Raw genomic sequence first — 17771 nt, forward strand, 5'->3', positions numbered from 1 at the left:
TAGAGGAGCCACCACCGTGGGTCAGCGGCCAGCATACAGCATGGCTGTCTCTGACACCGTAGTTAGAAAGACAGTGTCTCAATGTATCCATTAGGGTCTTTTCATTGACAAAGGATTACTTCTTTTTCCCTATGCAGAGGCTATAATTACCTGACAAATGAGGTCTCCTACGGAATTTGCACAGCTAAAATGTATGTATTAGCACTCTTGCGAAGTGAGTAGCTTGTGTGAATTCCACATGGTTTATAGTCATTGGGCCTGATTCACAAAGGTAACCATATATTTTTGGTTACGTTTACGATTGTTCGCTATTCTCAAAGGGATTTATGAGGAGTATCTTTACAAGTGCAGTCTCTAAACATAAAAACATAGGCCTTTTTACGTGTTGAGACTCCACAGTCATAAAGATACCACTCGTAAATCTCTTTGTGAATGACACAAGTGTAAGTTTACCTCAGTGAATCAGGCCCCTGGTATTTTACTCTGCTTACTCTACTTTTTTGCTGTATTTCTATTTCCCTTGTGATTGGCTAAGATGGCACATAGGCGAGATGATTGAAACGAGGACGCAATTTTGCAGCAATGGGTTTGACCTGATTATTGAATAATGTATAGGATATAGATATGCAACGATCTGTTAGACATGTGATTCCTAGGGCCTGTATTATCGAAGTACCCCAGGGGTGCAACAACTGTTTGTACCCATTTTGCACACCTCCAGGGCACTTTGGTATTACAGATGGGGACACAGATGCTTGTGCATTCCCTTCTGTAATACTGAAAGCACTGTTACAAATACAGCACCAACTCTTCCTTTAAGAGGGAGTTCCCTCATTTGCATGGGGGCATGGCCGCATGCAAATGAGGGAATTCCTTTGCCTCTGTGCCTGCGCTGTATTACAGATGCTGGTGCAGAGGCAAAGAAGCGCTCAGGAGGTGCACTGACAGTGCGCCGCCTAAAGGTTGTCGCACTGTCAGTGCGCCCCTTGACTTCAGCCCTGTGGAGGGGGGAAAGGAGATACTCTATTCCCCTTCCAAAGTGCAGGCGTGTTGCCGCTTGCACTGTGAAAACACTTTGTGGCATCAAAGCAGCCGCTCCATTTTTCCCATGAATGTGCAGGGCCGGACTGGCCGTAGCGGGCTCCGGGCAATCCCAGGTGCGCCGCACGGGTGGGGGCCGGTTTTGGACCACTGGGGGCCATTTCTGTAACAAAAACGGCAGAAAACCGGCCCTTGCAAAGAGCTCGTCATCACTCCCAACCCCTCCACCCCCGGCAAAATCAAGGAAAAGGCGATGTATGTATAATACAGCCCCAGGTTGGCTGAGGTATCCACAAAGGCCAGGCAGCAACCACCTCTTTAGTTAGGGTAAGCTAAATACACAATAACATAACCTGTGCTCACCCTCTGGTAGCTTGGCACAGAGCAGTCAGGCTTATGTAAAGTATCTGTGCAACACACACACATGCACACAGTAGCCACATGAGTACACCACAAAAAGACTCCATGCAAAGTTAAAAAATACAGACTATAAGTTAATGAATAAAACAAGACCAAGACAACAAAAATCCAGTAAATAGAACTGGATTATGAATTTTCAAAGAATAAACCAAAAACAGTTCTTGGAAGTCAATGGCGCTAAACGATTACTTTAGTTTGTGCTAGATGGGGTAAATCCAAAGCTCAGGCTGACTGCGCTGGAGCGCGAGTTGGAAACAGTACCAAACATGTCCGTCTGACATTATACCTTCTTAAGCTGAGCAAAGTGACCCGTTCACAGGAAAAAACAGGCGGGAGCAAGTAGTGCTTTGCTAGTGATGATTTTGTGGGCGCAAAGAGACGGATGGGTATTGCAGATTGGGCATCGCGGTTGCGGGCAGCGATCCTTGCTGTTCAAGGACATAATTCTGCAGAATCCCTTGCTAATCCTTCGAGCGATCAGGGCAGTCCCAAGGTGAATGGACCCATTTGCCGTCTTGAAGAGCCCAAAAGCTTGATTTCAGAGGCCCAGGAGCTGTAGGTGATGAAGGCAGCTGCAGAACCCACTTCTAAGGCCCAGAGTTTGGAGGGGCACCTCAGGCTAGGGTAGGTTTCAGATAAGGCAGGGTCCAGCAGCACCAGCAGAGTTGTAGGAAGTCTTTTGTGTCCCTGAGACTACAGAAAACAGTAGGCAAACCAGCAAGCCATTGGAGATCACTTGGAGGGAAGGCAGAGTTCAACTCTCCTTCCAGCAGAGGCAGGAAGCAGCAGGCAGCAGAGCAAGAAGCAAAAAAGAGATTCTTCTGGAAAAGTTGTCTAGTTAAGTCCTTTAAGCAGCACAGCAGTTCTTCTGACAGAGGTTCAGTTCAAGATCCAGAAGTGTCTGATTTCAGGGGTCAGAGACCCAGTACTTGTACCCAAAAGTGCCTTTGATGTAGGGGGTGACTACAAAAAGATCCCACTAGTATATGGGTGTATGGTATGCCGCTTAACAAGGGAGTTGTAGGTATGTCAAATATGCCAAACAGTTGTACAGCAATCATATCAAGTTTAGAAGAGAAAGCACATGCACTTTAGCGCCGGTCAGCAGTGGAAAAGTGCCCAGAATCCTAAAGCCAACAAAAAGAAGGTCAGAAAAAAGAGGAGAAGGAAGGCAAACAGTTTGGGACCACCCTTTAGAAAGGTCAATTTTCTAACACGATTTATGATGAAAGTATTGTTTAAAAGATGGTTGATTTCATGCACCGTAGATGCTGAAAGCCCTATTCCATATACAGTATTGAACATTTTAATTAATGCTGTCCTGGAGATGTGAGAAAAGCGAGGGGTTGGGCCCACTGGGAAAGAGGGTAGGTCGGGCCACAATGAACTATAGAAATGGGGGAGTTTTACCTAGGCCTCTATTAAGAGTCCTGGAGATGTGGCAGTAAATGAGCAGTAGCCACCGAAACGTGCATTTACACCTAGAGATCGATTATGATGTCGTTAGGAAAACATTCCAACTGATTCAGTTCCGGAATGCTTTCTGAATGGCTCGGATCGGGGGAGTCCGACCAATCGATTTTGATGCATCCTGATGCTTCCGAATGCGATTCGGTCAGACTCCAATCAACTTCAATGACACCCTGTGTTTCGAACAAGAACACAGGCTCCCATTGCAAAAAGGGGCGGTTGGGGAAAATCTTGCACCATGTGACGGGCACCCTACAGTGCCGGCCACACTCTGCAGGGTTCAAAAAGGGGGGTCCCATAGGGACACCCCAGGGGCCCAATACGGAAGGCCCCATGTGAAGGGGGAATGCTACAGGTCCCCAAAGACAGATTCCAAAAGCCGATTCGTTTCAGAATGCTCAATTGGGAAAGGCTGTCCGAATCTGAAATCCTAATCGTTCTGCTGGAAACGAGCTCCGCAGACCGCTACGATTCGGATCTGGCTGACTCGGTTACTCCCAATGCCTTTTGAAACCGATTTGGACAGTATGAACGCTTCCCAGCCATTGTAATTGCTCGTTGGGAAACGAGTCCTAGTCGGTCCGAAAGGCGGGTTCTGAATCGGATTCTGACTAATCGAATGCTGTTTGGAGCCTTTCCTAACGACACCGTAATCGACCCCTCAGTCTAGATTTGTTGGACTGAGACAAATTTTAAGAAATGGAGTTACTAGTTGAGGGTGGTGTAAACCTTACTCAAGCAGCAACCACAGTCGCTGTCAGGGTGAAGTCAAAAGCAAACCCAAATTACCCTGTGCTCCCCCTCTGGCAGCTTGGCACAGAGCAGTCAGGCTTAACTTAGAGACAATGTGTAAAGTATTTGTGCAACACTTCAAACAGTAATAAAATGAAAACACTACACAAAACAATCCCACACAAAAATATAATAATAGAGTATATTTTAAGAAATGACACAAGACCAAAATGACAAAAATCCAATCAGAAGATCTGGAGATATTCAATTCTAAATGTTTCAGTGAAAATAGCTTCAATAAGGCCACTGCCGGCTATCTGGTCAGGCGAGACTGTGATAAGATGACAAGTTCAGGGTGACTGCGATGGAGCTCAGATCAGATACAGGGAGTAGCTAGTCCTACTGAAAAGTGACCTTCTCAGTCGAGTGCAAAGAGTCATGCTCACTGTGGAGGGGACCACTAGTAGCAGGGAAGCATCGCGGACAGTCAATGTAGCCCGAAGAGAAGGCCTGGCATTGCTGACAGGCGTCACTGTAGTGCAAAGATCATGTTGTCATCACAATATGGTTGGGCTGGGACTTCACATTGGCAGGCTGTGTGAGTGACAGGTTTTCTAGCACCAAAGAGCCCATTTGTGGACACAAAGGAGCCAAAAACTTCAATTCAGCCTCTCTGAGACCACAGCAAAAGTCCAGGACCTGAAGGGCACCACATGGGGTCAGGGGCTTGCTCCAGATGGATCCCTGAGGTGGTTCAGGTGATTCTAAGCCTGTTATGGCCCTGTTTTTCTGAACTAAAGACCAGCAGAAGAGCCCTTGAACTTACCCTTGGAGTCCTAAGTTAAGGTGCAGGTCCAAATCCTCTGACTCAGAAAGGAAGGCAGCAGGGGGAGCAAACTCTAAAGACATCAGTCCAGCAAGGCACCGGTCTAGCAGGGGAACAGTCCAGCAGAGTGCCACCCCTTTCAGCAGAACAGCAATCCTTCTTCAAGTCTCCACAAGTCCAGAAGTGCACTGAAGAGTTGGTGTCCGAGGTTCAATATGTATATCTTGTGCCCTCCCTCTCGAAGGTGGGAGAGGTTTCCATTTGAAGCAGTGGTAAAGTGCACAGAGGTCTAAGGCCAGCAAAAATAAATTCAACAAGAATAGTAGAAGTGAATGCAAAATGTTTGGGGGCTGCCCTGCAGGGAGGACCAGTTTTATCAACAAGAGTGTGCAAAAGAAATGGAACTAGGTGCATCACACTACAACTTGTGAAGTGTTGATGTTGTCCGGGAGCAACGTTTTTATTTAGAGTTAAAAGAATATGAATTTTTGTATGAATGAACTGAGGGCATAGGGGAAATATGTGTAACAAATAGAAAAATGGAGGTTGGGCAGTATTCTTCATGTTTTTGATGTTTCGTCGCGAGACAATTACCTTTGAGCCTGTAAAACATTCGATTGTGCCTAACTAGAAAGCATTTTGAAAGATATTGATATCATGTAGTTTAGAGGACAGAAAATGAATGGTGTTTAGTCTGGTCTTTCTCATAAAAAAGTATATCCTATTTATAGAGAGTACCTGTTAAGTCACACGTGCCAACACTACTAATTGAATAAGGCAACATCTGGCGTTGCCGTGTGAGGCTTTATGAAGCACCACCAGTACTTCACTTTTGGCACTACTTTCCTTTGTCTGCTTACGTTTGATCCAGACTGTGTCCTTAGCAGGTGAATCCGTAAACAATAATAGGTTTAAAAGTGCCTATAGAGCAAGGACAGGCCTACCTCGCTTATACCTTCAGTTTCTCCTTAGCTTTTGTTGATATGTTTTTTTTTCGATACTCTCTAGATCAAATTTAGCACTTCTTTACAAGTCGCCTGTTACTCCTGATAGGACGGGTAGGGTGAGTTACTAGCCCAATAGAGGTTAAAAATCCCTTGGGAACAACATGCCATGCAAGCATTTTAATCAACTCTTTACCTCTCAAAGCAGCTGAAATATCCTGTGAAAATAAATGCAAAAGTGGGAAATAACATGCTAGGACTGGTGTAGAAACACCAATTTTCACATCTCATTCCCAGTCCCAGATGTTAAGCATGTAATGGCCCAGTATAAGTGCATGATTGTTATTACAGTGTTTTCTGTACTTGGCCATCTGTAATGAGGCCCTTGAAACTTATTTTTATCCACAATCTAGTTTCACTTAATGAGAGGGCAACCACTGGATTTGTGATGAGAGGTATTGGTTTATGTGTTGATTTGGCATGTGTAAAGAAATCAAGCATTCGTAATAATACAAGACGGCACTCTGGCGACTAAGTTGAGCATATAAGAACAACCCAGAGGCAAGTGTAGGCTCCCTGTACATTCACAAGAATGTATCACTGTTATTGACAAGAGTGTATTGTGGTTCCCATTGACAAAGGGATCTGGAGAGGTGTTCTGTGGTCTCCAGTGCCAATGGAAACTGAAGGCGTGTTATACGGTCCCCAGTGGCAAAAGGAACTGAAGGGTCAACATGACAAGAATGTAACTGCATCTCGGAGCCATGGCTAATAAAGGTTATACGTTTCCACAATTCCAGTAGCCAATGAATGTCAGAAATCAATCTGGTGCTACGGAGGTGATGAGAGAAAAAGAACATAGGATACACCCCCTGCCCCCCCCTTCTAAGACTCACTCCAACAAAGGTATTCTATGTATTTTATCATTAAGCCAGTAGCCACACTGGGATATCTTAAAACACCAAGTGAAGCTTGACACATGTGTTAAGTTACTATTAAATCGTAGTTTGTAAATATTGAAAAAAGAGTACATTTACCCAAAAGTGTAAGTTTGCCTTTGTGAATTAGGACTCAAATATCTCTGAAGAGAAACCCGATTTTGAGATAGATGTGATTTCTGAAAAATCAGAATAGGAACTATTCTTGAACAAAATTGCTTTAGTGATTTATTTTGTCATAATCCTAGATTCCGATGCATGATTGACCCTGTGGGTAATTTCTGCTCTTTTCTTTCTCGTTGTTTTTTTCGCAGGGTGAACAGTGCAATATTGTCCCTGATAATGTGGATGACATTGTGGCTGATCTTGTCACAGACGATGGAGGGGAAGGTAAAAGCGTGTGCAATTATGACAATGAAACCTAGAGTGTGACCGCTAGTAAATACTAAATTCACAACATTCGTTCAAGTTTTAGGGAGCATTCGGTGATTTAAGCGGCTACACGAGAAAACATTTGTCTGTTACCGCCAATAGACATTGCAACGCGTTTTGTTTGCATGCTTTAATGTTACGATTCCCAAATGCAGTTCTCCAAAAGTATCCAGTTATTAAAACAATCCGAGTGAATGAAGAAAAAAATGTTTGGATCTTGAACGAAAAATATATGAGCTATGCAATGCATGATGTAGTTTAAAGAGATTTTATTTAAAAAAAGACATTACCGAGGAAATAGCAAATCAAGATTGTAAAGTATTTCACATAAATGAGCAATCATCTATTTTGTAATGATACGATAATGGTTTATAATAAGTTTCTGAATATAATAAGAATTTATTCGTAGTTTTTTTTTACACTTTTTTTTATTGGTTTCGGAAGGTATCCACTCTAGTTTGCAATTGTTATATCTAATATGCAGTTGCATGTCAATTAATATTTATAGTACAATAAAAATATTTTACTAAGAAATCAAGTGCTCATTAAATTTAGATGACACTCCAGAAACCTGCATCTACTCCAACTGGTCACCTTGGTCAGCCTGCAGTTCAGCCACTTGCGACAAAGGGAAGCGGATGAGACAGCGGATGCTGAAAGCCCAGCTTGACCTCAGCGTGCCGTGCCCCAACACCCAGGATTTTGAGCAATGCATGGGGCCAGGCTGCAGTGATGAAGGTAAGAAATACATAACCTAAGCAATGAACAATAAACCAAAGCCGGTGACCCACTCTTGTAGACAATGTTCAGGGCAACATGTGAAGACAACATCCACAAATGCCTGCGCTCTGTTCATAGGTAAAGGTACACAGTTAGGTAAAAAAAATGTATTTAACTAAACTTTTTAACAGTTCACTGTGTTTCTGCTTAATGAAAATTCACATAAAGTCAAAAGTTAACTGAGTCCTGGTGCGGTAGAATTAAAAATTATGTCAATCGGTTGTGTTGCTTTCGTGGAATGATCAAAATTCTGCTTCCCATGAGTATTGAAAGCAACGTTGTGAAGTGATAACGTCCACAGTTTATTTGACCACCGAGGAGTGGACATTTTTCAAACTAGATGGCACAGGCAATTAGCATGAGCTTGGGCTGGAAATCTAGCAGTGTGTTTTTTTAAAGAATGTTATGCAGTTAAGGGCGTGGCCAAGATGGTGACCACATGAAATGCTCGAGAAGGAGCTCTGCATCCCTCATCCTTTGACAAAGCATCCTGCGCAGATATCGCCGTGAAACCTTGGTGGCTGGGAGACATGGCCTGCGACTTACAGTGCATGGTTGTGGCCTGGGCGGATGTGTCTTGCCTGATCGGGACAGGGGTCGAGCCGAACTGGGAACGGGGGGCACTGGGAGTTTCCCCGGTGGGCCACCAGGGTGCGATTCTGAAATAGCGATTTTTAGGAAATCGCTGTTTCAGAATCGCAAATTGGTATGTATGTACAAATTCGCATTTTTTTTGCGAATACTTAGTATTCCTTAATTGCAAATTGCAAATCGCAATTAAGGAATACTTTCCCGTTCATTCCTATGGGCCAGGAGGCCCATAGGAATGAATGGGAAGGTATTATCAATTTTGCGATTCGCAATTTGAAAATCGCAAATTGAGAATAATTTCAAGGTTGTAGGGGTGTCCAAAGGACACCCTGTTGCACCCCTGAAATAAGCATGGGTGCACATGTGGTGCACATACATGCCCTAAGGGCATGTATGTGCATCACATGGCACTTTGAAAAATGCAAAAATGAGCATTTTTCAAGGAATTCGCAAATTACCACCAACTTGAAGTTGGTGGTAATTTACGATTCCTTAGGGACAATTTGCAATTTTTTCTTGCTTCATACATTGCATTTAAGGAATCGCAAAATTTGCGATTCCCTAAATGCAATTGCAAAATAAGGAATCGCAAATTTTATGATTCCTTATTTTGCACCATATTTTCCTTTATACATACCATTTTGCAAATTCGCATTCGCAAATGCCGAAATTCAGTGAATTTCGGCGTTTGCGAATGCAAATTTGCTTCATAGATATGGCCCTAAGTTCATAAATTGAACTGATTCACATGAAAAAATTCAAAAGAACGGAGCAAGGTTAATATGAAACACCAGAATTCAAAACATTGGAGACATTTGAAGCACCAAGAAGACAGGTCAGTAGCACCAAATTTGCATAGAAAGTTATCTTATGGCAGAATTTCTAAATAAATGAAAATGCAGCCAGGAATAATGTGGTTACTAAGAAGTGCTTCTCTAATCTTGCTGGCATTATGGCTGAGTGAGTTAAACCTTCACCAACATCGTGTCCTGTGATCTTCAGGTCATGAGTTTCAATTCTTTCCAACTTTGCCAGTTCACCCTTCGATACTGTCAGTGGTGTTAAATTGAGTACCAATATTTTCAGCATCTATTTAGGTATGATATGAAGCACTATATAAAACAAGTTTGCATCGTTATGGTCCATCATGTGTATGTATGTATTATCATATACAATTGTATAATAATTATCATCATCATCGTCATCAGGTAAGTTAAGCACCTGGCACTGAGAACGATATTCTTAAAAATGATATTCCAAACATTCTGAACGTCATGTAGATACAGAGATCACTTAAAGCTAAAATGATATTCAGTGGAAACAAGAGTAGAGGAAGTCTAGTACAATTTATTTCCATAACAGAAAATATCTAAGTTATAACTGCTTTGGTACATATAGGGCATTTAGAAGTGGCAAGCAGTGCTGCCTGGACCATGGTGATAGGGAAATAGATACGGCAGTGCCTTTCTCAAGTATTGTGCCGATATTATGAATATCAAAACCATCAGACACTTCTCCACCCAATGTTTAAGTGGCCTTAGTCTGCTGCACTGTTCCACTCTAATGTCTAGTAACAGGCATTAGGGAGAATTAGTAAACTTCAAGCTGAGTTTAAATTGAGACCTAGAGGAGACTGTAAGTAAGGCCGGAATGCAGTTTGTTCCTCCATTGTCCCTGTTGGGCAAAGTCTAGAGAACAAGAACCTTATTTTGCTCATATACTGATTCCTATTGGTTACTATTCAAACTTTTCACCTTCACAATATGCTTCTTGTTCAAGTCAGAAAGCCAGCTGTAAGGAATTGGGTTTCTGGTTGAGGGGGGTGAAATCCTTCTCAAGATGAAATAACAATTCTTATCAGAGTGAAGTCACAAGCAAACCCAAAATTAACTTGCGCTCAACCTCGCACAGAGCAGTGAGGCTTACCTTAGGAGCAAAGTATTTGTGCAGTACTTCAATTAGTAACACAGTGAACACACACAACAAAAGGAGCCTATGAAAAAGTTAGACAAAGAAAGAGACATTTTCATTAAAAATGACTGTAATCCAATCTGTAGATTTGAAGATATAACATCTCTAGGTTTTAGTAAAAATAGCACCAAAAGGAGTAAAGCTGATACTGTGGATATTTGGTCACATCAGACTGGGACAAAGTCACAAGTTCAGGCCGACTGTGGTGGAACACAGGCCGGCTGCAAAGGCCCAGTTAGGTCAGCAGAACAAAGTACCTTCAATCCTGGTTTGCTGAGAGTTGGAAGGATCCGCATCGAAGATGCATTACACAGCCACAGTGATGTGTCAGTTCTGAAATGCAACAAGGCTGCAGTGCAAGGTCCTGTTGTTTCATTGTCAAAGATCCTGTCGACAAGGGCTTGTGATCCGCAGTTCAGAGTGGGTGATACTTGGCTTCTAAAGAGCTGTGAGACTGCAATGTGTAGCCCGGCATCGTTGTCGAGGCTGCCGTTGACAAGAGATGCAAAGGCTTACACCGAGGATGTGTTGTTCACTGGAGGTTCCGAATGCGTAGCGGGCCGCGGCAGCAATGCGAGTCTGTGAGACGGGTGCAATTAATGTAGCAGTGGAGATGTGTTGGTTCTCCTCGGAGTTGCACTGCACAGAAGAGGAGATCCGACAGGTCTGCTGGATCCAGCAAGGCCGGTAAAGCACCTTAAGCCCACTTCCAAGTATCCAGAATTGGGGTGGCCTCACTGGACAATATAGACCCAGAGATGTCAGAGGGCCAGATGTACGACCCACCAATTTGCGACTCACAAATTGTGTCACATTTGCACCTCGCAATTTGCAACTGACAAATTGGGATGCACCACAGTGTCTCAGACACTGTTTGCAATTCCTTATTGGGTCGCAAATTGCATGCCTCATTAATATTAATGAGGCAGGTGCAATTTGCGACTCCATTAGAAATGGCTTGCGCTCACAGGAATGGTGAAAAAAGGGTTATGCATCTGACCCAGATTCTCCTGGTGCAGGTGGAACGTTTTTGGAGCCTTCTGTCCCTGAGGCTCAAATCAGGAGGCTAGCCAACTAGCCATTGGAGTCACTCTAGGGTTTTGGGTCCAAGAGATGTAAGTCCAGTTCTCCTCAGCCAGGCAGTGGGGAAGCAGGCATCAGGTCATTAAAGCAAAGCAGTAGCACAGCAAGGCAGCATATCAGCACAGCAAGGCAGTAGTCCAGCACAGTGCAGTTGAGCAGAGTGGCAGTTCTTCAGCAGCACAGCAGTCCTTCTTTCTGGCAGAGTATCCAAAGGTCCAGAAGTGTACTGAAGTGGTGGTATCTGAGGTCCAGTATTTATACCCAAGTGCCCTTCAGTGAAGGCCCCAGGCATCCTGCCTTCCCTGTCCTGGCTCCAGACTAATTACAGGGGTTATGCAGCCCTGAGTGTGTAGGCAGGGCACAGCCTATTCAGGTGTAAGTGGGGCTGTGTCCAACTCTTCCCTCTCATCCTGCCAGTGATGGCCCATCCAGACACACCTAAGTACCTAATTGTGTGTGGCTGTTCGTGGGGAATACACACACCACAAATGAGGAATTGTGCTGTTGGGAGAACTGAGCTTTGGCTGATACTTTACTGTGAATTGCTGATGTTCACATGTGGGGAACATCATTTGGCATAGATCGGAGGAGATGAAAGATTGAGAGTTAAATTGAAGGAGCTGTCTTGTTTTAGATGGCGTATGTGTTAATGATGGGGGGGAGAGTTAGTGTCCACTGTAAGAGATCTGAATGCAACACTAAAGGATTGGTCTCTCTTAAATGGATTGTGCTGGTTAGAGACTCCTTCAATTAGTGTTCTTCTTTAGGTGAGCTATATGGAAAGCCTGTTAAAGTGAATGTACTTGCGGATGCCTGAGTCAATGTGATGTTTTGGTTGAGTATTGGGGCACATGGGAGTTGGGAGTATATGATTTTAATGGGTTATTCTTGGTGTCTGTTTTGCTAACTGTTAATGAAAGAGAATGAACGGTGAGGTAATGTTCTTCTTTGTGTTGTTTAGCCTGCTTTTGATGTTCAAATGTAGATGTTTGTGCATGTGTGAGAGTAGTAGGTTTGCAATACAGCTAGGATGTGATATGTATATGGTATGTTTTACTTTCACAAAATCATGAGATACTTGGGATGCAGGGTTGAATTATTCCTATCAAGTATAACGGGATAATCCACATTAATAGACTATCAAGCCTAGCAATTGTGGCAAGTGAGATTAAAGGGAAGATGTTCAAGAGGGTAGGATATATTATAATATTTCTCAGCACTGAAAAATCAATGGACACCCCCCAAAAACTGAGCATTATTCCTTTCAAGACATGTATACAAGAGCATGATGCAACTGGATTTTTATGGTCGTCATGAACACTATGGTCAGTTTCAAGCCAATTATCCATACTTACAATTGTAGTAAGGGGAATTTCATGAAAGTTTATATTTGAACTTCTTTACCTTCATTGTTCTCTTCATGGTACCGCTACAGAAAGAGGTAAGCACGAGAGTTAAAGGCAAGAATAATTTTTTCTGTTCACCTTCCTAGTCATATATACCTCTGAAAATACAGAAAAATTCATGAGATGAACAAGAAAGTGAGACTAAATTGAAACTGAAACAGTGTAAATAAAGGAGAACTCTCCAAGTGGAAGACCAATGCATGATCCTCATTTCTACGAGAGCAATTCCTGCAACCCAAAGCAGTCAATAATATATTTTTGCCACACCTACCAAATAAGGCTAACATTCTATCAGAGTACCAATTCAAGGAAATTGTGGTACATTTAAACAATTATTTATGCAAAACAGTATGGGCCTGGTTATGATGTCGGTCAGTAAGCCTCCGACCGCTCGTCGGAGGCTTAGCAACAGACATCCTTGGTTTGAATTCTGACGCTATGTTTCAATGACGGCAGTCAGAGCCCAAACCGGTCGGTCAATCCGACTGGCTCCGGGCGGGCTCAAGGAGCATGTTGGCCAGTCTAAACTGCCACATAATCCCTCGTGGATGGCGTTTCTGCCGTCGGGATTATGATGTTGGTTTCGACAGGCTTTCCATGTTAGGCTTTCTGACATGGAAAGCCTGTTGGAAAGCGACTTTGTCGGCCCCTAGCAGGCCCTCCCCTTCTGGGGCCTCAGGTTTTGAGCTGAGGGGGTACCTATGGTGCCCCCCCTGCAAATCCCTTATGCCACCTGCCTCATGGTGCAGAGGTTTACAGTAACTTCCATTTCTCTATGTGAGTTTGTTGTGAAGTCAGTTTCCACCCAACGCACAAGCTCCCTTAAGGAAATAGGAGCTTGTGACCCCACCATGCACGGTCACATCGCTATTACGGTTTCGGACAGCCGACCTGAGGTCGGTCTGTTCTGAAACCGCACAGATGTAGGTGTGAGGCAACTTCGACAAACATCATAATCAAGACCTTTGTGTTAACCAAACAAACAAAACCAAATCACAGCCCAATCATACTTTATCGATCAAATTACAAACTCAATCATTCAACACCCTTGTTGCATCACAAGTAATCAATCATTAAAGAAAAGATTACAGTCCCAAAACTGAATGACCTTGATTTCCGTAACTGTTATTCCTGGGCATGAAGAGCACTGCAGATGAAACAATTAATCCAAAATGATTTATAGGAGTTTGCCCTTTGGGACTCAGGGAATTCAGAGGAAATTAGCAATGCATTGGTTAATATTTAAAATGTATGTTTCTTTAAATAGCGTATTGAGAAACATATGATGTCTCATCATGGACACAAAATCTACATATCCTAGATGGTATTCACCTGATTATGACCAACAGAAAGATCACAATATTTTCATACATTGCCAAGTCTGTAAAATGTTCTACAGGTGATAAGCACTAAGGGGAAAAAAGCAAATAAGTAATGTTTCTACTTATCCCAAATGGGAGACCCTTGTCCTGATGAAGCTTTTCTGTGAGGCTAACAGTAGTAGAGTTTCACAGGACCAAATCATTTTAATACCTGTACCCACCAACAAGTAGAAGTAAATCACTAAAAGCCTGTACACCTTCTATCTGCACAGACAAACTCACCCAAAAATATTAGGCTCATACTCCGCAACATACAGTATTGGTGGGGCGAGAAGCACACGTGAAAGGCAGATTTAGGGTGAGTCCAGTTATTTCTGATAATTTCTTAATACGTTATCAATACTTTACCAATAGGATCTTTTACTTTTTCTGCATTTTCCGAATTCCCAGTAGCATTATATTTAATAAATGTATCATTGGTGTGGGAGAAATTGAGGACAATCAACATTGATCAATAAATAGGGACTCAATAGGATGAGGGCTGTAAAGTACCTATGCAAAAAAACAGTATGAGTTCCTTCCACAGCAAGGTGGTGTTCCCGGTGAAGGAGCCACCACCAGTTCATTCTCAGGAAATTGCAGTAAGAGCATTACACTAAATCCAACTTACTGATAGGTACCGATAGATATACTGATAGTGTATCCTGTTTTCTCAGTTTTGATAAGTGCGTTTTACATTAATTAGTGAAAGTTCTATATTGTATGGCACAGTCCTCAATATAGTAGATATATTCTTTACATTTCAAAATAAGAAGTTGCCCAAATGCGCATTCCTTCCTATCAATCTAATTGAGAAAAAAAAAAGACAGCATTGACATTACAGGCAATCATGCACTCTCTAACATTCAGGGTAATGGCATGTTCTAGCTTTTGGGTTGTCAATTCATATTTAAAGTGCAGGGTTTTTTTTCTTAGTATTTGTATTATGTCAAGTTGCGCCACATTTCATTTCCCATATTTTCATTTAGATACTTTTTTCTCAGCATACTTCTTTCTCTAATGTATCAGTTATGGCTGATGTATGTTAATTGCTGCGTCGTGCAATAACATTTTGCATATTTCTTTTTCATAGATGGGTCTACGTGCATGATGTCAGAGTGGATTACCTGGTCACCATGTAGTGCTACTTGTGCGAGTGGGGTGAGGTCGAGAGAAAGATATGTGAAGCAGTTCCCTGATGATGGTTCTGTATGTAAAGTGCCCACTGAAGAAACAGAACCTTGCATTGTAAATGAAGAGTGTGGTAAGTATCCACTTTAATATTGTAAGAAATAATGGATGGTTAAGTATTTAAAATATTTTCTTTATATGTGTTCCTTGCAAAATGTGTGATAAGCTTCATATATAAAGAATAATCATAAAACCAATGCAGTTCTAGTTAACAGTAAATTGTAACATATTTAGTTGACTATAGGGCATCCAAGTTTGTAGTGTATTTATAGTAGCAGCAGCCTGCAGCCTTACCTCTGCTACTCTGCCTTCTGTGTTTAGGGTTTTTAAGTAATATTTTTGTCTTTTGGTGACAGTCTTGATGCAGTTCTCCACAATAGCCCTTTTGGTGCCCTAAATTCATTTCAACACTTTAAGAAACAAAGGTCCTGAGCAAATTAAAGAATTATAAACAAATATAATATATAGAACACAATGGTAGCTATATAATTCTCCTGTCCAGCCGGACCAGGGATTTATTGTCAATGAATAACACAATAAGAAGGAATACAAAACAGTAATCATGGAAGGTAGGGCACAATCCTGTGCCGTTCTGGAAAAATAGGGACAGGCAAGAGAGAGATTGCACAGGCAAAGAAACAGAGCAGCCTGGACACTAGTTATATCAGTGCAATTAGTGTTCTCCAGAGTAGAACATAGACAGTATTTACACAATGGTTTACATGTATGTCTACTTATAAAAGTCGACGACGTTTCGATCCATTTGCTCTAATCTATAAGGATCATCCTCAGGACTAAAAATCAAATGTAATTTGCCTGAATTCAATGATACGCCTGACTTTGGAGGGGGCTGATTGCTAATTATGGCATCTGCCGCTTCGGGCAGTCAAGAGGTAATGCAGAGTAGGGGACACAGATTGTTTGAAGTCACAATTCCGCGAGTGGGATTTCAGTCTGCAGTCACTGGGTATGGGATTACCCTTCTTTTCGAGCGGTTTCTGGATGAGAAATCCCGCTATGCAACGAATTAGCTGATAATTGGCAGGATTTCAAAGGATTTCAGCGCAAGGTCCATGGCAATCCGACGGGGTACACTTGCCGTATGGCTGACCATCCGTAGCATCTCCTCTACTATGTGACCTTCTCTTTATGTTTTTCTATGGGCTCATTCTCTCCCCTGTATGTCAAGAGAACCGGAGTAAACAATAATCATACTGAACGCAGTTCTTACCTGAAAGAATTCCTACAAGATAAGTTGCCATTGCTACAGTAACGTCCCTACCCACGTAAAGTGCCCAAGTGCTTGAAAGACCATGAAGTATTTAAATATAAGAAATCTATTCCAATATGATATATTATCTCTATCCAGGACACTTTAACTTTCTCGTGTCTAGGTCTCTGTATTCCTGCCTGTCCTGTTTGTACCCTATGAACTTGAGTCATTGTTCATCCAATCCCATCCAATCCAAATGTAGCAGAGACATGTAGCATCTTGGCACACATTTTACCCACTATACTTTCATTGTTCTGCTTGAATGTATCAGTGGTCTGAACAATGTACCTCACAGTCTCCAAATGTTGAGGCTTTTTTCCAAGCCACATACTCTGCTGTTTTGCATTTACAAAGGTTCTTTGAGACTCAATTTTAGGGGACATGTGCATTGTTGTAAAAGTACATTAGTTAGCCACTGGTCTCTTGATATTCCTCTCACTGGTCTTTGAAATGTCTCCTTTTCCATCGTTGATATTGCACCAGTATTCCACCAACTTTTCCTGTCCTAACAGGATCAGGAAGTTGCCACAGAGTAGTAAGCAGATTTTTTCAAAAATGTTAAAAGCCTTAAATTCAATAGAAGGACCTCCGTCTGGCAGAGTGCACTCAAGACTTGGTTAGAGCCATTTTAATGTTAAAAGGAAGCTTGTTTAAAATAATTTTTTTTCTTTTGGTTTTATTGTGTCTATGTTGTCTGGTCTCTTATATTTGGTCAATAACTTTGATAGCTGTTTGCTTGCTAGTGGTCAGCCCTGCTCCTTGTCCCTCCTTTTTCCCTTCTGTTCCTCCCAGGGCAGCAGGGACTAAGTGTGGTGTCCTTTTGCCATGGTTCTTTATGTGTTCTGTGAGTTACTATTTTGTTTTTGGTTTCCTAGTCTGTTACTGTTTGCCTGTGTTCAGCTTTGGAGGCATAGCTGCTTACACGTAAACATAGCATTCCTCCCTCTCACCTCCTCTTAATGCCTCAGTTGTATTAGTGCAGCCTCCCTCGCAGTGTCTCCTGCTCTGTTGATTGCATTTATTTCGTGTTTTTGCATTTTTCAGATCCACCTTCATTTGGGCTTTTTTTGGTAGGCTATTCATTTTGTGTTGGGCTTTCTTTTAAAGGGGATTGGGCTCATAGAAGTCTTGTAGCACAAAGTGATGCTTTTACTTACAAATGTCAGTTTCCTGTGTCTCTGTTTGTTTTTTAAAATGGCATGCGGTAAAAAAGGTCGAGTGTTATAATTGGCTGCCATAGCAGGGCCAGGCAAATGGCCGCTGTACTGTACAGGGCTGCTGCTGGAGGCCACACTGCGCATTAGCAGTATGA

The 17771-nt window shown here is 42.3% G+C and overlaps 1 protein-coding gene across 2 annotated transcripts in view; it reads left to right on the forward strand.

Annotated features, from left to right (window-relative positions):
- The window catches only part of SPON1 (spondin 1), a 1249069-nt gene that overhangs the window by 1120449 nt on the left and 110849 nt on the right, over window positions 1-17771 (forward strand). For both annotated transcript variants that reach the window (XM_078680877.1, XM_078680876.1), the window contains exons 10-12: window positions 6686-6761; window positions 7359-7541; window positions 15089-15259. In XM_078680877.1, the coding sequence (XP_078537003.1) occupies window positions 6686-6761; window positions 7359-7541; window positions 15089-15259 (430 nt within the window). The remainder of the gene's footprint in view (window positions 1-6685; window positions 6762-7358; window positions 7542-15088; window positions 15260-17771) is intronic.

This window comes from Lissotriton helveticus, chromosome 3_1, assembly GCF_964261635.1.
Source record: "Lissotriton helveticus chromosome 3_1, aLisHel1.1, whole genome shotgun sequence".
Lineage (NCBI taxonomy): Eukaryota > Metazoa > Chordata > Amphibia > Caudata > Salamandridae > Lissotriton > Lissotriton helveticus.